Genomic DNA, 23775 nt, shown 5'->3' on the forward strand with positions numbered 1-23775 from the left:
TCAAAAAAATGCAAATTAATGTACTGTGGTGATACGGTACATGAATGCGGGATTTTTCTTTTTTGGTAAATGTGGAATTTTTAACCTCTGCGTTTAAGTCATAAGATCTTTAATTCTACACACTCATTCATTCAAAAACTACCGTGCATGTGTTAGTGCCGAGCATTGCTCTAGGCTAGGGAAAAAAAATCTTCGGCAAACAAATGTTTACAAGCCTATTTTTAGTTTATCTGTCTTCCTCATTTTACAGCCACACTATATGTTCTCTCTTATATATTAAAATTGTGTTCACAAATGCATATTAATGAAAGTTTTAAATTTACAGCGGACCTGGAGAATATGACAAGTGCTGAGCGTATCACAATTCTTCAAGAAAAACTGCAAGAAATCAGAAAACATTATCTGTCATTAAAATCTGAAGTAGCTTCCATTGATCGGAGGAGAAAGCGTTTAAAGAAGAAAGAGAGAGAAAGTAAGTGTTTTTACCTTACTTTACTTAAACATAAAGCAGTTTGCGACTGTGCAGTTGGGCTCACGTGAGTTGTTTGTGTATCTTCAGGCAAGCTCTTTAATCCCTCTAGCTTATTTTCCTCATCTATAAAGTGGGAAAATTTATCTAAAGAAACAGTTATCTCAAACCATAATATTCACTTTCACGGAGCTTACAGTCTGCTTTTCCGCCAAAACTAATAATATTTCAGACTGTGAAGAGACTAGAGCAATGTTAAGGCAGTGATTGGGTGGGTTGCATTAGATTACCAATGGCTGGGACATTTTCTTTGAGACCCAAATGACCAGAGGAAGTGAGGGAGGTTAAAATCTGAGGGAAGGGCGTTGTCTTAGTTTTCCGGGGCTGCCGAAACAAAGCTCAGGTCTACCTCGGAGATGCTGTGGGTTCTTTTCCAGACTACCACAGTAAAGCAAATATCACAATAAAATGAGTCACATGAATATTTTGGTTTCCCAGTGCATATGAAAGTTATGTTTACACTATACTGTAGTCTGTTAAGTGTGCAACAGCATCATGTCGAAAAAAAGAAACGATGTACGTACCTCAGTTAAAAATACTTTATTGTTAAAAATGCTAACCATGATCTGAGCCGTCATTGTGATCTTTTTGCTGGTGGAGGGTCCTGCCTCGATGTTGATGCTGCTGACGGATCCGGGTGGTGGTTGCTGAAGCCTGGGGTGGCCGTGGCAGTTTCTTAAAATAAGACAACAAGGAAGTTTGCTGCATCAAGTGACTCTTCCTTCCATAAGCAATTTCTCTGCAATGCTGTTTGAAAGCATTTTACCCTCAGTGGAACTTCTTTCCAGATTTGAGTCAGTGCTCTCAAACCCTGCTGCTGCTCCGTTAACTAAGTTTATGTAATATTCTGAATCCTTTGTTGTCATTTCAACAGTCAGATAAGTTCACTGTCTTATATGGGCATGGTTCATGGCATCCCAAAGCAATTACGATAGTAACATCAAAGATCTGTGCTCACAGATCACCATAACGAATATAACATAATAATAATGAAAAAGTTTGAAATACTGTGAGAATTACCAAAATGTGACACAGAGACACAAAGTGAGCAAATACTGTTGGAAAAAATGCTGCAGTAGACTTCTGGATGCAGGGTTGCCACAAACCTTCAATTTGTAAAAAACACAGTATCTTTGAAGGGCAATAAAGCAAAGCATAATACAATGAAGTAGCCTGTATCACAGGCACAGTTATCTTGGGAAACTCTTTGACTGTGTGTTTGGAGAACTAGCTACTTTCAGTTCTGAGAATAGGTCCCAAGGAAGAATATGTGGTCGCAAAGAAGTTTGTTATGGTAATATTTATAATAGCAGATAGAAATCATTAACTTGTATTCTCCAATAATATATGGCATTGGTGAAAAATAAGTAGACGTTTAAATTTTTATTTATAATGCTCAAAGTATTCATTCGATGTCGGTAACAGCAAAAGACTAGGAATTAGATTAGTTACAATTCATAAATATAGTGGAACACTATTCAGCTTTGAAAAGAAAAAGAGGTAAATCTATATATGTACTGATAAGGAAACATCTCCTCAGATTGTTAAGTGTAAAAACCAAGAGTCAGACTCTATACTGTGCTTCCACTTGTGTTTTTAAAAGCGAAGTTACTAGTGTTTTCTTTTTAAATGCGCATATCATATCTCTAGATTCTACGGAAAAAATTCCTCTAGAGCCGCGGTTGCAAACATTTTCTGTAGAGACAGATAGTAAATATTTTGGGCTTTGTGGGCCTTATAGTCTCTTTAGAACTACTTGACCTTATGAAATCTGCCATAGGCAAGATGTAAAGAAACGGGCATAGCTGTGTTCCAATAAAATTTTCTTAACAAAAACAGGCAGGCCAGATTTGGCCGTGGGGCAATAATTTGCCAGTCCCTGTTGTGGAGTTTTAAAGATTGTGAAGCAGCTGGTAACAGTGGGGAGGGGAATTTGGAGGGTTAGGAGGGTCTTGGATGAGAGGGAGATTAGCTCTTCCACCTTATATCCCAGCACTGAATGATTTCGTTTACTTTGTGCATGTATTCCTTAAAAAATAAGTTTTCAAACACTGATTTATAACAATGAGAGAATTTCTTTGAGGAAAATAACTGATGTGTCATTTGCTTTATAAACCAAGTGGAGGAAAATGCAGTAGTTATGATGTGATGTGTGGTAGCAGTTATTTTTCCCAACTTTAAGAAGCAATTAGCTTTCCCTTCTCATCACCATTTAATTTCATAAGGAACTCCAGAAGCAGAAACATACGGGAATTGGGAGGGGGAAGAAGATGTGGGATGGATTACAGATTTTTCCTGTTGAATTCAAAGATCTTTTTGACATTTGTTTCATTATTACGGAAGTCTGTCTTCTGTCTTATTTCCATGTCTCTGTAGACTGAGAGCACCGATCATTCTCCTCTTTGATTCACGCAAGAGCGTTCCCTGGCCTGTCCTTTGTCGTTGCTTCTCCTGTGATTTGGCAGTGCCTCGTTACTTGAGATGCACTAGGTTTTCCTTTCTTTACATTATGGTCTTGTAAGAAGTGACTGCTCTCGTAGTAAGCTAAATGATTTTGGAGAACACAGCAGAATTTTAGTTTAGAGGACGAGTGCTTTACTTCCTTCTGCTGTTGTATATGCGTGTTATTAAGCTGTTGGTTTCCCTTCGCCTTAGGCGCTGCTACATCCTCGTCATCGTCTTCACCTTCGTCCAGCTCCATAACGGCTGCTGTTATGTTAACATTAGCTGAACCGTCAATGTCCAGCACGTCACAGAATGGAATGTCCGTTGAGTGCAGGTGACAGCAGGACCTGCTAAAGCACTTTGCACTTAATGGCTGTTGAGAGCCACGTCTTTTTTTATACTGCACAGTGGCACAAAAAAAAAAATCAGACAAGCACTATTTTATATTTAAAAATTGTTTCTTGACAAGCTGACTTGGCACTTAAGTGCACTTTTTTTATGAAGAAAAAGTACAATGAACTGCTTTTCCTCAAGCAATAATTGTTTCCAACTTGTCTGGGAATTGTGTGTCTGGTAACTTGAAGGCCTTCCACTGTGGCAAATGGAGGCTTTTCACTGCCTGTAGAGACAATACAGTAAGCGTAGTCATTGGGCGGCCACAACATGTTAAGATAACTTACTGTATATGTATTCCCTTGTATTTTGTTAAAGCTGGAACATTTGATATTTTTCCATTTATTTATGAAAAAATATGAACCTATTTTCATTTGTACAAGCTAATTGTTTTTTAAAGCAAGTCACCTTAGGGTGGCTTTAATTGTATAACTCAAGCACATGTAATAAATTCAGAACCTGCAGTTAACAGGATATTAGACATCAATCCTGATAACCAAATATTAAAGATTCTCTTTAAAAAAGACTGAACATGTTTACAGGTTTGAATTAGGCTAAAAGGTCTTGCAGTGGCTTTTCACGCCCCTTCAAATTGGAATGGAACTACTGTACTTTGCCATTTTTCTATAAATCAGTATTTTTTTTTAATTTTGATATAATACATTGTGTGAAAAAAGAAAATGGCTAATAAACTGTATTAAATCTTAAACAATGTGTAAAGATTGTACTTAGCCAGTTCAAAGTGTATATTTATTCATAATGAATTATAACAGTTATATTTTTGTGTTTTCTTGTAAATGTTTCTTTTTCCTTAAATACAGATAATTCATTTGTATTGCTTATTTTATTATGAGCTACAACAAGAGGACTTCAGGAACAAGTAAACTTTATCGGTATGGTTCAAGGCTGTTGCTATGAACTGTCTCAAAAGGATGGCTGTTATTTTAAGTATAAATAGCTAATCGGGGTGGTAGGCCTATAAAAATTAAATGCCTTGTATAAAATCCAAAATGAACGCAAAATTGTTTTCACTTGTATTGACTTTATGTTGTATGGTTCCAATCTCTGTTCTGTTTGGCACTTGTATTTAATTCTACACCTTTGTAAGAACATTTGTATATTGCGGATGTGTTCATTCAAGCTATTTAATACCTGGCACTGTTAATACACAGTACTTTACTGTACAGACTGTTTTACTGTTTTAATTGTAGTTCTGTGTACTTTTTTTGGACGGGGCTGGCATGTTTTATTTGTTTTCTGGCAATACGACGTGAGAATTTCGAAGCGTTTTGTTGTAGATGCTAACGTGTCAGAATCCTTTACATTCAACTTTTCTAAGAAAAGCATTTTCAGTCTTGCAGTGTGTGCTTACAGTAACTAATTTTGTTGAAAATGGTTTCAAGTTATTCAGATTTGTACAGGACTGTAAAGATTTGTTGACAGCAAAACATTGAAGAAAAGCTTATAGAATAAAAGCTATAAAGTATATATTAGGATCTGCAAACAATGAAGAATTATGTAATATATTGTACAAATGTAAGCAAAGGCTCTGAAATAAAATGCCATAGTTTGTGAATCCTTGATTTTGTTTCTAAAAGATTAAGTAATTTTAGTTCATTTCTGTCTCTGATGCCTGACCGAAACACATATCTCCAGCATGTATTATCAGAAAGGGTAAAATTGACATCCAAAAAAGGGAATATTCTGCCTATAGGAATTAAAAGTCCATTAGCCAGATTTATGTACAGGATTTGTTAGGCATTCTTATATCTTTGCATACACAATTTAGCTTGAGTCTGAAGATGAATACTTCTGACTTGGAGGTTTGTCTAAAGAAGAAAACCAAGATTTTTTTAATGCTTGAAACCATTACTAGCGGCTTTTTTTTCCCCCCTTTTATTTCTTTTCTTTTCTTTTTTCTTTTTTTGGTCTTTTAATGTAATTGGACCTTTGTGGCTCTCTTACACTTTCAGTGCACTCTACCCCACTGCACTTTGGAATCATCTGGGTATTGTTAAAACAGTAGTCAATACTCCAGCCCCACCCTCAGTCATATTTAATTGGTCTGGGATGGTACCTGGATGCTGGTCTTTTTTTAAAGGTGGCCAGTGATCTTAATACTCATCTGGGTTGAGAACCAACCACTGTATCACTCCAAACCTTTAAAATCAATAATTAGGTTTTCTGCCCCGTTTAATGAACTTCCCACCAAGAGAAAATTTTTTCTTTAAAACAAAAAGGAAACTTTTTAAGGCTTAAAAAAGCCCAAATGTGTATTTCTGATGCACCTTTTTGATGACCCTTTATTTTCACAGAAATCAGTTTAACGTTTAAGGGATGAGTTTTAAAATCTATAGAACAGTGCTTCTCAAAATGAGGTCCTAGAATACTGGTCCCTGGAAATGCTCTGGGAATTTATTACCAAACATATTTTGGAAATGCTATATATAGCACATCCCCTTCTTAGAGTTTCAGTGTTCGCATGTTAAAAACTTCAAGAAGTTTTTTTAAGGAAGGTTTTTCATTTAACTTACTGCTTTTAGACTTACCTGATCATGAAACCCTGTTTTTCAAGGAATTCCCAATATCACCTACTTGTTGGGTTACAGAAACAGTGCTCTAAAGGAGAGTGATTCCAAACTTTGTTGGAGTTGAGGTTTATACCCTTGGGCTTTTCTGCCTATTTCTCCCTTCCTCCCAGCTTCTCTGGAGAGTTTGAGAATTTCATGGCATTACTAGAATTTGACTTAAGTCTTTCCCTGGTCCCCTAAACTACATTTTATCAAACTAGTTTACAATCTCTGATAAAATTAAGATGGTACGTTTTTTTACAGTGTTCTCCAAAGCCTTTTTTTAATTCCTACTGAAATAACCTGAGGGTGAGGTCTTGTTAATTTTAATAACCTGGGAAGGTTGGGGACGGTGGACCAGATTCCAGAAACCCCTAACATTTTTTACAAAATGTATTTGTATTTTTTTAAATGAAAAGAGCCCCTATAAGTTTAAGAAACTCTTCAAAGGGGTTAGTGATCTCTAAATGGTTGGAAAGCAGTTCTTAAGAACAGTGGGAATCATTTTTAAACTATCTCCAACCACAGTCTCTTTCATACTTATCACCTTTTCCTCTAGAAGTGTGTGCTGCCTTTCATTCTTTGTGAGTCCATTTCTTCACCTTTCGTTTTAATTTTAACCTGCTATTTAGGGATTTTTGTCTAATGTCATATGATGGGTTTTGTATGTGTAAGATGTAAATCCCACGGAGGAATAGTTTCATGGTTTAGTTGTGGAAGTAATAGATATATAAGAGATCATAAAATTAAGCACTAAATTGTATGGGCAGGGAAAACACATGCATTAGAGTTTAAAGAGGGCAGTGTATGAGCACGCAAGGAATGTGATGACTGATGTGATGGTGACATAGAGGAGATGGCAAACCTTAGCATTTAACTGAGATTCATCCGGAAATGGAATGCATAGGCTAGAGTGGAGAAAGGCCAGATTCAATGACATTGCGGTGTTCCAGAGAGGAAGTGATTCTTGGAATAATGGTAGGGAGAGTGAGGAAGGAATCTGATTGGAAGACATGCTGAAAGAAAAATGAGTAGAATGTCTTCATTGGATGGTATAGGATAGATGGAGATGCTAGAGTTGCAAACATGGACAGTTGAGTTTTTCTCATCTTTGTGTGATACACAAGCCAAAATAAGGGACTCAAAACCAGTGCCAAGCAGTTGAATATTGTTTTTCCATCACATTATCTGATGTGGACTGTAAAAAATCACATATATTCCCAGTGACTTCTATTAAGCAGCTCTCCAAAATTAGCAAATCTGTTCCCATAGATTCAAAGTCAAGTTTGATTTTACCACCAAAACTACTGATTCAGTGATTTATCTAATGATAATCTAATATTTTTTATTGCTTAAAAGTCAATTTACCACATATTCACTAGGTACGGTGAATGGGGATACAGAGCACAGGCTGAATAAGACAACCATTTACATCTAGAGAGACTGTTATATCTCTACTGTAAATAGCTGGGAAATTTTCCTAAGTGAGCTGGGCCTTGAAGGATGGGTACAATTTTGCAGGTGAAAATGAGGGGTAAAGAGCGGGGCGACTGTGGGGGAAGGAATAAAAAGAATAAGAAGGAATGACAAAAGGTGAAGGAATGAAGAGGTGGTGGAAAAAAGCGGGCTTTGGGAAGGTAGGCCAAGAAAACAGCATAGTTTTGAGAGCCGAGAGCCCCTTTTCTTGGTAGAATAGAGCGGAGCAGGTTACAGCTGTGGTCTCTATTTGTTTTTAACTTTATTTTGAAATAATGTCAAATTTCAGAAAAGTTGCAAGAGCAGTACAAAGGAGTCCCATGTATCCTTCAACCGGTTCACCAGTTGTTAATACCGTGTGACATACATCCCTGTAACTTCATTTTCCGACAAACCTCCCTCCTTCCTCTTCGACAACTCAGGGGTTTTCCTAAGTGTTTTCCCTTTGCTTGGACTGACACCCCAGTCCCAGCCTGGCTGATTCTTACTCGTACTTAAGGCCTCAACTACCCTCGGAAGACTTACCCCCCAAGACTAGGTCTCAGACAGAGGTACAAACTGGTCCGGAAGCCTGGGCTCGCCTCCGCTCCCCCGCCCGCCGCCCCCGCCCCATGCCCGCCGCCTCCGCCCCCGCCCCCATGCCCGCCGCCTCCGCCCCCGCCCCCATGCCCGCCGCCTCCGCCCGCCGTCTCCGCCCCCCAGGGCGTCCGCCGAGACTCCCGGGGCGGAAGGGGCGTGGCTCCGAGAGCTGAGTGGCCGGGACCCGGAAGTGCGGGCTCACGTGCTGCCGCGCTCTCGGAGGCCTCGGATAAGAATGGCCCTGGAACAGAAGAACAAACGGAAGAAAAAGCGGAGTGCGCGGGAGGGGTGAGTGGCGCGTGGCTCGTCTGCCTGGGCCGGAGTATGCGTTCGGGAGCTCGGGGCGCGAGGGGTGGGGCGTGGCGTCGTGTCGCTGAGTCTCTGATGTCCGTGTCTAGAGAGAACCCGGAGGACGGCGCTTGTGGGAATCTGGCAGACTATGAGGTTGGACAAGTCGCCAGTAGTTTATTCCACGGCAAGCGGCCCTCCAGAGGCAGCACGGGTCGGCTGGCTTCCCTCTTCGGCTCTTTGGAGCCTCAGCTTCAACCCATGTATGTGCCTGTGCCTGAAGTAAGTCACTGCGTTCTACCCCGAATGGCCCCTTAGAACAACTTTAGAAGCAAGCAACCTACCTTGCCGGGCATGCTTTCTAAAGTGGGGCAGATAAGGATCAATTTTAAGTAACCTTTCATTACTGGACATACCAGTGAGAGAGAAAAGATGCTACTTTAGAAAGACCACTAAATTATTAAGAAGGATGAGGTCTGAAACATACCTTCAAACTTTTAAAAGGAAACCACCAAAAAAAGGAAACGGGATGAGGAGGAAGAAAGTTCATCCCAAATCCAAAGACCGCTTTTGCAAGAACCTGCGAAAAAAATGAAACCGAAGAAGAAACTTTCTGATGCAGACCGAAAGTTGGCAAACAGGTTGGTAAAATTTCTCTCCTAGTTGATGTTAAAGAAATTAGATGGTAAAGAAATTGACATTCTTATACCAGCAATGTTCATTTTAATTTTTTTTCTCACTTTATAGTTATAATTTTAAAATTTTTATTATGGAAAGTCACATACATATTGAAAAGGATAAGGAACCCCATGTACCCAGCATAAGCAGTTATTAATACTTGGCAAATCTTGTTTCATCTTTACCCTATTCATTTCCCCCTCATTATTTGGAAACAAACCTAAGACTTAAGTTTCATCTATAAATATTTCAGCATGTATGGAAAAGATGAGTTTGGTTTTCTTAAACTTATTCAGTCAGAGATCAAATTTCCCCCATTAGTTTAATTTTTTTTTAAAAACAGTTTATTTGAATTGAGATCCATATAGCAGTACCATTATAGGTTCCTAGTTTAACTTTCCTCAGCCTGTCAGGCCACTCTCTTCATGCCCTTTATCTCTCTTTTCTCTCTTGGCAGGTGATCTTGTTACCTATTCTGAGAATTTTTTTTTTTTTTTTGGCTGCGCCAGGGAGCTTGCGGGATCTTAGTTCCCTGACCAGGGATTGAACCTGGGCCCCCAGCAGTGAAAGCCTGGAATCCTAACCACTGGACTGCCAGGGAATTCCCCTGAGAGTTATTTTTTTAATTGCTAAGGGTTGTGAGCTACTACTTCTGGTTCTCTTACTGCCTGTAACCATGCACATCTTTAATTTCTTCCCCTTTCAGAGAAGGGTGTCTTCCTCCTCGTCCAAGATTAATTCAGTCACCTGTGCTGTTTATATATACCACATACCTCTTCTGCCTCCTTAGGGTTTATGTCATCAGAGATATAGATATATAGATATCCTTCTTTTTTCTTTCCTGTGTCTTTGATCTGTCCTATCAAGATTCTCATCTTAAGAAAAGAAATCCAGCAAAACCCCATCTGTAGTCATGTGTCCCTGTTTGCTCTATCCCCTCAAACCTTCCCTTCATCGTCAAGCTTTTAGAAAAAGATGTCTATACTTGCGCTGTCTTCCTTTTCTTGATCTGTTTTCTCTTCCACGAACTTGCACTCTGGTTGTTTGTTTGTTGTGTTTGTTTTTATGTGACATGACCATACTTCTGAAACAGTGCTCAGGGAAGCCATCCTGACCGAGGTGCCATATTTAGTAGGCAGTACAGCCTTTGTCTGAGTCCTCGCTTTTACATGTCACGTGGTTGCTTTTCTTCTCGAAGCTGTTGGATTCTTTGATAGCAGCCTCTTCTCATCCTCCTCTTGTCTTTCTGCTCCTTCTCAGTGGTATTGTGGGCACTTTCCTTCTGACTGTTCCTTAAATGTTGATTTCCCTCGGGATTTTGTTCTTGGTCATCTTCTCATGACCTTTTTCACACCCTTCATTCTGGGCAGTCTCCCAGTCCTCGTGGCTCCACCATTCTCATCTCTCTTTCTTGATCTATAAACCTGTATATCTGTTTGTTTACTGGCATCTCTAGCTCTATATTCATATACACCTCAAATTCAGGATGCTTCAAACCGAGCTCATTATCCTCATCAAACCTGTTCCTCTGCATGAGTGGTACCATCAGCCTTCCTGTTGCCTGAGCCTGTGACTTCGGAGTCATCTTAGACTCTTTATTTTCCCTGCATATCTAATCAGTTGCCAAGTCCTAATGATGCTGTCTCTTATCTCTTTTAATCTGCTTCCCCTTTCCACCCTCTCCCTTGCTCTGGTGGGTCTGTTGTCTTCTGAGATGCCTGCAGTTGTAACTGTCTCCTTACTGGTCTCCCTTATCCAGCCTTGTCCCTTTCATAATTGTCTTCTGCTCTGCTGCCCGAATGATCTCTTTTAGGCACTTTCAAAGTCTTCAGGGGCTCCCCATCCTCTGTGGGATAAAAATCTAAGCACTTTTGCATAACAGGCATGGTCCTCCTTGACATACTGTCTCATTTCCTTTCACTCCTACTAGGTACTTTATATACCATAGTGAACAAAAAACTAGACATTGACCCTCTCCTTACTGGAGCTTGTGGTCTAGTGGAGGGATGAAACGGTCAACATTTACTGAGGAGTGACCATGTGCTATACACTGCCTTTCCTCCTCTGAGAGCCTTTCTTTTTTTTTTTTTTGTTTTTAATTTTTATTTATTATTTATTTATTTTTGGCTGTGTTGGGTCTTTGTTTCTGTGCGAGGGCTTTTTCTAGTTGTGGCAAGCGGGGGCCACTCTTCATCGCGGTGCGCGGGCCTCTCACTATCGCGGCCTCTCCCGTTGCGGAGCACAGGCTCCAGACGCGCAGGCTCAGTAATTGTGGCTCACGGGCTTAGCTGCTCCGCGGCACGTGGGATCTTCCCAGACCAGGGCTCGAACCCGTGTCCCCTGCATTGGCAGGCAGATTCTCAACCACTGTGCCACCAGGGAAGCCCTGAGAGCCTTTCTTGTTTCTTTTATGTTTCTACACCATGTATTATACATGTTACCATTTTATGGTGAACCTTGCCTATCGCTCCAGAGACTGGACTACTGAAAGGCCTCTAATAGTCTCTTTTATCTTTGTACCCCCAGAGGCTAGAACTGAGTAGTAAATATTTATTGAATGAATGAATGAATGAATGAGTTTTATGACTCCTACTACCCATTCTCTCCCCTCACTCCTAAGTTCCTGTTCCATTTCTCTTTTTGGACTGGTGCACTTGGGTAAGTACTTTACAATATTGGCGGAATTTACTTTTGACAAGCAGTCCTTTAAATATTGCAGTAGGAAATCTGATCTCTCCTCTTCGCCAGATTGCTTTTACAAAGTTAAGTACTTTGCCGGTATATTAATCTTCATAGACCCCCTGGGAGTGCTGCAGTAACCCTAGAATTCTAGAGCAGAGAATGGAATTAGGCATTGGTAGAGTGTAAACTAAATCCCCAAGAGCTTTAAGTGAGCCAACTTTTGTTTAAATGAACTTTTGTTGCTCTGCTTATTACCTGGCAGTTTTAACCTATCTTCAGAAATTGACCTTAACTTTTTCTAACTCTTGAGTTTCCTAAAGATACCAGTCATTTTTTGATAATGCTGTTTAAATGTAGATGTATTTGTGAATGGTAAGTTGATATATAGGAAGGCCAGAAGTAGATGGGAAGTGTTTCTAATCAATGCGCTTTGTCAAATACTAGACCTGACTTCCATGACTTTTTTTTTTTTTTTTGACTTAAAAAGAGAAAATGCTTTAGCAAGTGCTGATTTAGAAGAAGAAATTCACCAGAAACAAGGGAAGAAAAGGAAAAATTCTCAGTCTGGTGTTAAAATTGCCGATAAAGAAGTACTTGATGATGTAGATCAGACAGTTGTAAATCAAAGAAAGAAAATTCAAACCAACCAAGAAGAGAGATTAAAGAATGAGAGAACTGTGTTTGTTGGGAATTTGCCTGTCACCTGTAATAAGAAGGTGAGTGTGTAGTCTGTATATTGTTAACATGCAGAGAAATTAATAATTCATGATTTTGTTTACTGTCACTTTATTAAATAAGTCATTAATATATAACTTCATTATAAATGACTACGTACATCATTCTATAGATTGATTCCAGTACCCACCTGCTCCTTTCCATTCCCGAAGTCACTGCCCTAATTCAGGCTTTTGCAAATCTTGTCTGAACTATTGCAGTGGTCTATCTGGTTTTTTCCTCCAGCTCCATCGTCTCTTATATGCCACTAGAACGGAAGCGCCATACGTGCAGGGATGTTTATCTCTTTTCTTCACTGCTCTATCCCTAGCACTTGAAACAGTGCCTGGTGTGTAGTAGAGGCTTGTTGAATATTTGTCGTGTAAATGAATGCATACATCCTAAGTTTCTTACGTTATGTGGGGTTCACTAAACCAAGACGTGCCCTTTACTTTCTGTGTGTTTATGTGATAGTCACCCTGGTGGCAATCCCTTCAGTCAAAATCCTGCTTATCTTTTGAAGAACAATTTCAATTCCACTTTCTTAAAAACAGAACAGTGCTAGAAAGTTACTTCCTGGTTTTTCCCTTTCCCCCTTGCCTTTTTGTCCCCTAGCATTTGATGTGTGATTATTTTGTAGAACATAACCCATTTTACTTTCTAGTGTAGTTTTGGTTATTTATCTTCCTCAAGGGAAGGGAGTGTTTGTGGTGCTTTACACATTTAATAAGTTATTTTTGGATTAAAATTGCTTATAGAAATTATTGTGCAAGCAGTAAAACATATACATTCTTCACATCCTGAGCCAGTCATAAGAATAATGTATAAAATTCAACCTAAGACTTTTCTTCAATCTGATAGTCTTAATTCCAGACAGTTGGGGAATTTCCCATGGTGACATAAGGATCCTTAAAATCCATTTCTGGTTTAAATAAGCCAGTGTGAAAAGATGAGAGAATTTATGGAATATATAATCTTAGTTTACCTATAGTAAAGATTATAAAAGATTGAAAGAAAAAATATTGTGTACCTTATAGATACTAACATGAACTTGAATTGTGTTTTCTTTTTATATAAGTTCCAGTAAAAGTTTTTTGTCTTCTAACTGAATAGTTACCTACTTTTCCTGAAATATTCTGAAAACATGGCAGGAAAAGATTATCAGACCATTTTACTTGATTCCTTTTTGTGGTATTTATTTGATGTTCTGAAAGTGGACTGAAATATATATATATGTGTATATATATATGTTTTTTTTATTTTAGAAGCTGAAGTCATTTTTTAAAGAGTACGGACAGATAGAATCTGTACGATTTCGTTCTCTGGTATGTGTTCTGCCCCCTTAAAATTGCATAATCTTAAAATGTTTTGCATTTAAATCCGACTTATTCATGTGTTGGTTTTAGTAAGATGGAGGAGCCCTTGACTTTAACCTTTAGAATCAACCGGCTCAAATCTAGCCCCAAAGAAGAATCACACTTAGTATCGATTGCTGACTCTTGGACTTTGTTAGCTAATTTAATGAGTTCAAATAGTAAAATGCTGTCCTTACTAAGTGTACTTTGGAGGGTGGATAGGTGACTTTTGTTTGTGTGTCAATTGAGTAGGTGGAAACGTTCACACCTGTTGAGTAGCATTTCTGGAATCATAGGTGTTCATGTGAGGGGTTTGCATGACGCTGCAGAGCAGTACTTATGCTCTGACATAGAAAGAAAAAGTATGTTTTAATCAATTTAATGTTAAAACTATGGAAATAAATGGTATCTGATTTCACCAACTGAGCACTCTGTAGACCAGTTATAGCCATGTTCCTTGGAGCATGAATGAGCATCATTCATATGTGTTTTAATGTAATTAATATGTATGAGTATAGTATAGGAGATGTTTGTTCCTTGTTTCCAACTGCTCTTTCCCAACGTGATTGTCTAAAATGGGGTTTCTCAACCTTGATACTATTGACATTTGGTGCTGGTTAGTTCTTAGCTGTTGGAGGCTGCCCTGTGCGATGTAGGATCCCTGGCCTCCGCCTGCTAGGTAGCATCCTCCCCACCCCAGCTGTAACAGCCAAATATATTCCCAGACATTGTCAAGTGTCCCCAGCGGGCAAAACCGCCCACTTCTCTGAAAGTAGACATTTCCCAAGGTTTTGGTGCAGTCTCCATAATTCCTATCATGGTGTTTGTTCCTCACGCTTATCACGTGTGTATTTTGTCTGCCCTTTTGAGTCCCGTTTCCTCATATCAGATCCTTGCCTGACACATCCACTTGGGTGTCCTGCCCATTTTCAGCGCGTCTGTGCTTTACCTCTGTCAGTCCCGCACCCCAGCCTATGCCACCTGCTGATTTTCTGTGATATTTAGTGCCTGTTTTTCAGCTGTGGTTTCTTCCCAAGAGGAGTCATTCCTTTCTTTTTCCATTGTTCCACTTCAGTGTTCACTAGCTCTTGCCAGAAGAGTTGCAGAGGCCTTTTACGGGTCCTGCTTTCAGTCCGCCTCAGATGCATCCATCGCACCACCGTCAGCTTTATCTTCCTAAAGCACTTCCTCCTGGACCTCCTGCCCAGAATTCCTCCCCTCCACCTCCCCTCCCGTGAATATTATACACACCACCACCCCTGCCTTGGCCTGGAGTTCCCTCTGGGGGGCCTGCCCTGATGCTTCCCTGTCCCTGGATTATCGGTACGTCAGGTGACCCTGCTGTGCGCCCTCCAGCACCGCGTACGTCACTGTAGCCCTTACGACACCGCGCTCTCATTGTTACGCTGCTCCTGTCCCACCAGACTGTGGGCTGTGACTACAAACACCCTGTTTGTGTGGCTCCTCCTTGGGTCACTAGCACCTGCGCCTGGTGCACATCAAATATGTATGGCGTTCCCTAGACGCTTTTCGTTTTTCTCGCTGTCGGTGTCCTTGGTTCTTTGCCTGACAGCCTTCACAGGGTGGCCCTGGGGCCCTGCGTTCTTCTACGTGGGACTGTCCTGCAACCCGGGAGCTGCCCTCGTTGCCGATCACATGCTTGCGCTTTCCCACCCTTGTCCTTTTGCTCAGTTCATGTTTTTTTTTTAAATTGAGGTCAGATTGGTATATAACATTGTTAGTTTCAGGTGTTCAACATAACAGTTCAGTCTTTGTTTATCATGCAGTTGACCCCCTTCACCCATTTCACCCACTTTCAACCCCCTTCTCCTCTGGTGACCACCAGTCTGTCCTCCGTATCTCTGAGTTTTGTTTTGTTTGTTTGTTTTCGGCTGCGCCGCTTGCTGGATCTTAGTTCCCTGACCAGGGATCGAACCCAGGCGCTCGGCGGTGAGAGCTCGGAGTCCTAACCACTGGACCGCCAGGGAATTCCCTGTTGTGTTTTTTTTGATTGCACATATAAGTGACATCATACAGCATCTGTCGTTGACTTACTTCACTTAGCATAATACCCTCAGCATCTATCCATGTTGTCGCAAATGGCAAGATTTCCTTCTTCTTTATGGCTGAGTAGTATTTCACTGTATATATATTCTTTTTGTACTTTATTGCCTTATATTTATTCATTCGTATCTTTAATAAAGGAACACAGGTCCTTGAGAGCTCCTAGAAGGCATCCAATAGATGTGTTTTGATGACCAGCATTCCCATGTCAGTAATTCACGTGGGCATTTCTCATGTGTCGTACTGTTTTCCTGTCTGTATTTTGAGAGTTTGACTGTACGTTAGTTTGAGCAGGACAGACTGAGAAGAAATAGTTCAAGTTTCTTAGTTTTACTATATAAACTATTGAATGACTAAAAGAAAAAAGTCTTCCAGAGGAGATTTATAGTAACTGCCCTAAATGGGGTTGGCATTTATAGACACCCCTGGACTTGTGAACTTGCAGTCTGTATCCTTTTACCTTTGTGTTCTCTGTACTTGGTGGTATTTGCCACACATTGCTGACAGTCACAGTTGCTGACTTGAATTTCCACCTCTCTGTAAAGTTTTCCCTACCTGCCCCCTTCACTCTTAGGTGTGACCCTTATATGACTGACAGTAACGTGACTCTGAATATAAAGGAGATTCCCTTATTTGTCCAATTACAGATACTGAAGTAGTATCTTCTTATATTATTTATCAACTTAGTTAGACATATTTAAAATCATATAGCATACACAATATTAATTTAGAAGTGTCCCTTTTTTCCATGCTGATTTTATAAAACAATTTTCCTTAACACTCTTCACGTGTGTCTTCAATATCATTGTGTGCTTACAACCAGAGACCCCTTCAAGTCATTTGTAACTTCCACCTGGTTTGAGAGTCACTGCCTGTGAAATCTGAATGTGGCACTATCATTGGAAATGTTTGTCCTCAGCCACCAGGTCCTGTTCATACAACATTAGGACAGTTGTTTCTGATTCAGTGTTTCCTTAGAATGTTTTTAATCACATCATATCAGACTTAGATATTTAGAATTCAATTAATTAAAATATAGTTATTTTGAAATAATATTTTAAACAATGATTTTTCTTTAATCCTTTTTTTTTTCTCTTAAAAGATTCCAGCAGAGGGAATTTTGTCCAAAAAGTTGGCAGCAATAAAGTAAGTTTATAATTAGAGAAAGGGAGTAGTCATAAATTCTCTTCCATTTTGGTTAAAATTGAGATCATTTCTTAACCTCATAGATGTTTGTATTTGGATAAAACATCATGTTTTATTGTTTTCTTATGTCTGTAATAACATATAAATTTGTCAGATGTTCGTCTTCAAGCCTCAACGTAAATTGTAGAGTCAAGGATAAGAATTGCAAAATAACTTAAAATGTGCCATGAGAAATGAGAAATTTCAAGGACGTTTAATCAGGCATAGTGTTTGAAGAGAATAAGAAAGTTTTGCACCTAAAAATTCTATTGTAAATCATAAGTATCATATTTCATCAATTCTAAGGCGACGTTTCCCATACCTTAACATTTTTAAAATCAAAATGCATCTTAAAATCAGAGGTGCCTCATGGTTGCTATGGCTGGCCAGGTTTTTCCGGGGAAGTTGTATGGGTCACACTATAAGATGGAGAGATAAATGGGGAAACCTACAGATTAAACAGGAGTCAGAAGACTTTTCAAGTTGAAAACTGGACAAGACCAAAGTATGTCTAGGAGTAGACACTTGGGTGATAAAACCACATAGACACGCAGGGAAGTGGTTCCTATAATAATTCCCTAAGCTGTACATGTCTGTGTAGTTTTTATTTTACAGTAAAAAGGAAAAAGCACGTTGTCTTTCCCATCTGTGTGTGCCTTAGATACAGAGCTGCAGCTAAGGTGATGTTGGGTTGGCCAAAAGGTTCATTCGAGTTTTCCCGTAAGGTGTCACTTGAACGAACTGTTTGGCCAGCCCAGTAGTTGTAGTGTGGTGGGTTGCCCGGGGGCGCCTGCTGGTCTCTCACAGTGATGACTGGTAAGGAGGCCTGGGTCACGTGTATCAGCCCATATCTGTGTAAGTTGTGTGTTATTTTTTTGAGTTCTTACTAAATATTTATTAAAAGAGATGAAACTCCCCCCAGAAATTCTTGTCATATGTGTTGAGAGTAGAAAACAAGCTATATTTATTTCAGTGACTTTGAGATTGACAAATTTTACATTGTCTTTTTTTTCTTCTTTTCTTTTTTTTTTTTGGTGTAGACGTAAAATTCATCCTGATCAGAAAAATATTAACGCTTATGTTGTGTTTAAGGACGAGAGCGCTGCTACAAAGGCACTGGCAAGGTAACTTCACCTCTTTGAGGTTGGGACAGAATTATTGTAATTTAAGTGTGTATGAGTCCATGCTTTATTCTTTGGTTTCACTTCAGAGCAAATATCCCAGGAACTCAGCACTTGTTTTTAACAACAATTTTCCCTTCGTATTTATACCAGAAATGGGGCCCAAATTGCAGATGGATTTCGTGTTAGAGTGGATCTTGCATCTGAGACCTCATCTGTGAGTAGTTCTTCTGAGCTTGTGCTGGGAGAGCAGTGGGGCAGCAGGGAGCATGCAGGAAGCACAGAGGAGACAGCCTTTGCCCTCTGTGGTCTCAGCTAATGCCCTCTAAGTCAGCATCGGCTTCAAGAAAGTGGTTCCCACCCGTACGTTAGATCCAGTAGTCCTAGAGAGAGAGGCCAGAAGTTACGATAGAGAGCATCGGGGCCAGCACCTTATTTTACAGACTGAGGTCTAAAGTTAAATCAGTCATTAAGCAGTTTTTGAGTCCGTCCTCTGTGTCAGGCATTCGGTGCTGAGATACAGTCTCAGTTCTCTAGGAGTTCACAGGATAAAGGTAAAGAAGAGCAGACGGTTTTATGATAAATACTGTCATAAACGCACAGGATGCTTTGTCAGCTCAGGAATGGAGCACTTGATTTGGGGGGTTGCCAGCAAGAAGGGGCCAAGGAGGGTTTCCAGGAGAACAGGTGTTCTGTCAGTCTTGCAAGATAAGTCTGTTATCCAGGCAGAAACACGCGTTGAACAGTGAATGGTGGGGGCCAAAACCTAATTTGCGGAGGGAGTGGCGAGAGCCTGATGCGGTTACTAGTGGCTGGAGTGTGAGGAGGGGCGGGGTAAGAGTAGCTGTTGGAGAAGTAGGTGGAGGCCAGTCATGAAGACCCTGGCCTGCCATGGGGAGGAGTCTGGGTTTTGTCCAAAGCTGTTCCTCAAGGTCTCTCGAAACGGATGAAGCGTGAGTTGCAAGAACTCACCGCAGAAACAGAGTGCGTTACTGTCGGCGTCAGGGTGACTCGTTGAGAAATGACAGAGGCCTGGCTGACAACCCTGGCTTTGATTGTGGACCTGGCACGGGGTCCGCAAACTGGCCTGAGGGCCCAATCTGTTCGCGGCCCGTTTCTGTTAATAAAGTTTTACTGTCACCCAACGACACCCACTAGTTATGTGTTATTTTGCTGAAACAGTAGAGGCAAGTAGGTACAGCAGAGACCACGTGGCCCACAAAGCCTAAAATATTTGCTTTCTGGCCCTTTCCAGAAAAAGTTTGCCCACCCCCAGTAGAGCAGGCCTTCCTTGAGCACTGCCGTGGGCCAGTGCCAGCTGCGAACAGAAGCACTTCCTGCTCCGGTGCTCGCGGCTCGCTTACACTCCAGCGGGGAAGGCGGGGAAGGAAGGCGGAAGAAAGGGAATCAAACAGGGGCCGGGAGGGTGGGGAAATCAGGAGATGGAGCCCCGTGGGTGTGCGGGGTGAGGACAAGGGTGGACTTCAGGGTGACTTCCGCTTTCTGCTCCATGAGTGAGTTTTATTAACCCTCTTTGTGTTTCAGAGGGACAAGAGATCTGTATTTGTGGGGAATCTCCCATACGGTAAGTTTGTTTAAACACATAAAGTACCTGTTTATCACTGAAGTAATGCAAATAACATCTGAGTTGGTAGCATAATGTTTTGCTTTAAGACTACCTTTAAGAAGCGCAGGGTGTAACTTGACTAATTACCTTGAGGCTATGCTTACCCTTGGTATATTATGAAACATCGCCAGCTTCCTAAGGCGATTCCAAGTCCTCACTTCCACTGGGGTTGCATCTGTTTTTAGAAGCTGAAGAATCTGCGGTTGAGAAACACTTTCTGGACTGTGGGAACACTGTGGCTGTAAGGGTCGTGCGGGATCCGGTTACAGGAGCCAGCAGAGGCTTCGGCTACGTGCTCTTTGAGGTAGGGAGGCTGACGTATCGTCGCTGTCCTTGAAGTGTGCCCGGAGAGGCTGTCACTGCTGTCCCATCCTTCAGACGTAACTCTCACTGTCACCTTCAAAATTCCACCTTAAGAAAACTACATTCATAACCCGCCACAGTATAACAGACTCCTGTTCCTATAATTGCATCCAACCAAGAGATGTTCTAGTTATTTCTCCACATTAATGTTGTTAAATAATGTTTTAGATACTGGATAGTAAAGGTATTAAATCTCTGAATCTCCACCTTCTGTAAAATGGAGAGAAGAACTGATCGTGCACTCAGGTAGAAGAGAATGTTAGTCTCTGTACAAAATTGGTTATATTTAGTTCACTAAGTATTAGCCAGTGTCTCATGCCTAAAATCATCAGAATACACATGCGGCCCTACGGCACTTATGTTTTCTTCCCTTCACAACAGCCCATCCATGTACTTCCTTTCAGTTTTTACCTGTGCCGCCTTTTTTATGGTCAAACTTAATATTTGTGAACATAAGATTCTGCAATCTGCTTTATGTTGTTTTCTGTCGTGTAAGTATGTTCCACTGAGCGTGTATACTGTCTTTTCCCTAGTGTGTCCCAAATGTTGCATGTTTGCAGTGTTCTCTCTTTTTCTCTCTAGTAATGAGATCAGAGTGGTTATGTTTTTTCCTTCAAATGTTTGCCTCCATTTTTGGATTACTTCTTTAGGAAAGCTCCCCAATGGGTTAACACTAACCAGGTCAAGACATCTGACCATCTTTAAGGCTCTGAGTATGTATGACCAGACGGCTTTGAAGAAACGTCACAGCCTGCCATCATGACTGTGATGTAGTTATCTCACTGTTTCTCTGCTCTGTCTTCTGACTATTGATAAGTTTGTAAAGTCCTTTAACAAACATGTCATGAATATTCAGGGTGGTTAGCATTTAGTGGCTCTCTATTAGAATAAAAGAATGATAGAATTTTGGACCTAAAGGGAACCCTACAAGGCATCTAGTCCAACATCTCAAGGACTGTAATAGAGAGTTCTCTGCTCTCAAATCAACTAATACAGCAGGGCTTTTTCAGGAAGAGCCTTGTGAAGAGGAGGTTTATTGGTTTAAAAGACACTATAGGACTGACCTCGTTAATTGAAACTTCATTTTACATTGAGAAAAATGAAGCCTCTTGGATTGTGACTTATCTGATTATTTGACAGGGCAGCTTGAGTGCTTCCTGGGGAGAAACTCATGAGAGGGAGCATGATTAAAACTACAAGAACAGCTGCTTGTAGTTCAATACTTCGGATTGGACTTCTTGGCTGTGGAAATGAGAGGGGTTTCTGCATGCAAGCTTGAAAGTTGTTCTAATCCAGAAAAGTCACCATTTTACTCGTTTCTTTGCACATGAGTTTCTGGTGAAAATTTAATATTTTGATTTTTATTGCAGAATACAGATGCTGTTCATCTTGCTCTGAAATTAAATAACTCTGAACTGATGGGAAGAAAACTCAGAGTCATGCGTTCTGTCCATAAAGAAAAATTAAAACAAAATTCAAACCCTAGTTTGAAGAATGTCAGTAAACCTAAGCAGGGACTTAATTTTACTTCAAAAAATGCACAACATTCTAAAAGTTTGTTTATTGGAGAAAAAGCTGTTCTCATGAAGAAGAAAAAGAAAGGACAGAAGAAAAGTGGACGAACTAAGAAACAGAAAAAACAGAAGTAGCTATCCGAAGCCTTTTTTTTTGTTTTCCTCACTGACTACTGGTAATAAAATGTGGTAAATCCATGTATTGAATTTCAGGATTTTTTTACATATTGTGAAACATGGACACTTTTTCAGTTATTCACATTGTAGTAGTACCTTTGAATCATTTGTTTTAAGGTGTAGGCAGATCACTCACCATGTTAATACTGCTGATGGTATGAGAGATGATTTTAGATGTAGGGTGAACATTTAGAATTTTAGTGGTTATGTATTATTTTACCATATGTTGGAAATACATAATTAACACTTCAGAGAGTTATTTTAAGAATTACTTGGGATGAGACTAAATTTAAAAGTGAGTAAATTTAAAGAAAAATGAAGTAACATTAATACTGATTGTATCTAGACAAAGTATCTAAATAATTAAAGTGGGAATACTGATTGATCTAAGGTCAAATCATAATCCCTAAGAAGTAAGGTTTTGAGGTCTGGTATATAATAGCCACTCATTTTTCTTCCTTCCTCTTGCACTTAGGATAAGTGGAGTTCTGGGTTTTAATCTTATTTCATCAACCTAATAACTACCCAACAGGGATTTTGTATAAAATGTTGCTCTGATTTCTTATTCTTAATTGGTGATTAGACTGGTTATTAAAGTTCTTGGTAAATTGGCTATAAAGCAGATTTTTACTTTTACTTCTATTTTTTAATTTGAAAAATATTCTCCCAGGAAAACTTGTGATTCTTTTTTTTTTTAATATAAATTTATTTATTATTTTTGGCTGCGCTGGGTCTTTATTGCTGTGCGCGGGCTTTCTCTAGTTGTGGCGAACAGGGGTTACTCTTGTGGTGCGTGGGCTTCTCATTGCGGTGGCTTCTCTTGTTGCGGAGCATGGGCTCTAGGCGTGCGGGCTTCAGTAGTTGTGGCTCGCAGGCTCTACAGTGCAGGCTCAGTAGTTATGGCACACGGGCTTCAGTAGTTGTGGCTCGTGGGCTCTAGAGCACAGGCTCAGTAGTTATGGCACACGGGCTTCAGTAATTGTGGCTCGCGGGCTGTAGAGCGCAGGCTCAGTAGTTGTGGCGCACGGGCTTAGTTGCTCCGCAGCATGTGGGATCTTCCTGGACCAGGGCTCGAACCCGTGTCCCCTGAATTGGCAGGCGGATTCTTAACCACTACGCCACCAGGGAAACCAAAACTTGTGATTCTTAACGTCACTCAGTAGAATGAAACAATATTTTTAAAAAATTGTGTTTAAAGGAAACATTTGCTGAAAAAGTATGGTAATGAAGTCACCAAGTGTAAAGTTCAACAAAGGGAAGGAATACCACTGCATTTTCTTGGGACTTAACCTCGTGGTATATAGCTGGTGCCCCCCCCCCCACAAACCTTGCCGAGCTGGGCCTGTATCCAGGAGGGAGGAGTGGTGGTAAACCAGGGGCCTGATCTGAGGTAGGCAGATCTGTGATACACGCATCTTATTACTTAAGAGAACTGGGGGATACTGAGTTATTGGTGATTATTTTGAAAATCCTGTCTTTTGGGCGTAGCACAGGGAAAACCTACTGGATCTTTAAAATGTAGCTCTGTGGAAAGCAGAAAGAGCTCCGTTTTCCTGTATCCAAGGACTGGATATTTTATGCTTAGTATCTTCTATGGTGCTTAGAATCTTGTTTTTCATAAGTAGGGTTCCGTAAATACTTCTCACTTGATAGCTCTTGAATGTTTTTGCATATATTTCCAGTTAAATTTATATAAAGATGCTTTATCTGTAGACTACATAGACTATCTCTATAGACTATAATTTCACTGTATGTATTTTCTTTATAGTGTATATTTTCTTTATATGCTTTTTAGTGTATATAAATAGATATAATTTTAGTGTCCTTAACATAGAGTGTTGGTCTTTAGGTTTTCATGTAAAGAGCCCTGGAGTGGGGTGTAAGGACATCTGATTCTTGACCCATCTCTCTGGCTGTGCATGCATGACCTTGGACAAGCCTCTCAACCTCTTTATCTAAATATCCTGATTGGTGAAATAAGGGGCTTGCACTAGATCCGTGGTTTCCCTCTTTTT

General features: G+C 40.3%; 2 protein-coding genes across 5 annotated transcripts in view; both read left to right on the plus strand.

Moving 5' to 3' along the window:
• Window positions 1-4727, plus strand: part of ARID4B (AT-rich interaction domain 4B) — a 127263-nt gene extending 122536 nt beyond the window's left edge. For all 3 annotated transcript variants that reach the window (XM_061182287.1, XM_061182277.1, XM_061182294.1), the window contains exons 23-24: window positions 326-472; window positions 3185-4727. In XM_061182287.1, the coding sequence (XP_061038270.1) occupies window positions 326-472; window positions 3185-3312 (275 nt within the window). In that variant the 3' untranslated portion in view covers window positions 3313-4727. The remainder of the gene's footprint in view (window positions 1-325; window positions 473-3184) is intronic.
• A 3445-nt stretch (window positions 4728-8172) lies between these two features.
• RBM34 (RNA binding motif protein 34) lies at window positions 8173-21995 on the plus strand. 2 transcript variants are annotated; one of them, XM_061198541.1, is made up of 11 exons: window positions 8173-8280; window positions 8391-8562; window positions 8785-8921; window positions 12128-12356; window positions 13620-13679; window positions 16876-16919; window positions 17999-18082; window positions 18233-18296; window positions 19625-19664; window positions 19892-20010; window positions 21440-21995. In XM_061198541.1, exons 1-11 carry the CDS (start codon window positions 8228-8230, stop codon window positions 21716-21718), a joined length of 1281 nt encoding a protein of 426 aa, XP_061054524.1. In that variant the 5' UTR covers window positions 8173-8227; the 3' UTR covers window positions 21719-21995. The 2 variants fall into 2 exon arrangements, with proteins under 2 accessions (XP_061054524.1, XP_061054533.1); XM_061198550.1 differs by lacking the exon at window positions 13620-13679.
• The last annotated feature ends 1780 nt before the right edge of the window (window positions 21996-23775 follow it).

Source organism: Eubalaena glacialis, chromosome 1 (genome assembly GCF_028564815.1).
Source record: "Eubalaena glacialis isolate mEubGla1 chromosome 1, mEubGla1.1.hap2.+ XY, whole genome shotgun sequence".
NCBI lineage: Eukaryota > Metazoa > Chordata > Mammalia > Artiodactyla > Balaenidae > Eubalaena > Eubalaena glacialis.

Bases quoted from the DNA above. Each gene is read 5' to 3' on its own strand.
- RBM34 (XM_061198541.1), top strand. From the start codon at position 8,228: ATGGCCCTGGAACAGAAGAACAAACGGAAGAAAAAGCGGAGTGCGCGG. The intron at 19,665-19,891 runs GTAAGTTTGTTT...ATCTGTTTTTAG, and splicing joins TGTGGGGAATCTCCCATACG to AAGCTGAAGAATCTGCGGTT. The intron at 20,011-21,439 runs GTAGGGAGGCTG...TTTTTATTGCAG, and splicing joins TCGGCTACGTGCTCTTTGAG to AATACAGATGCTGTTCATCT.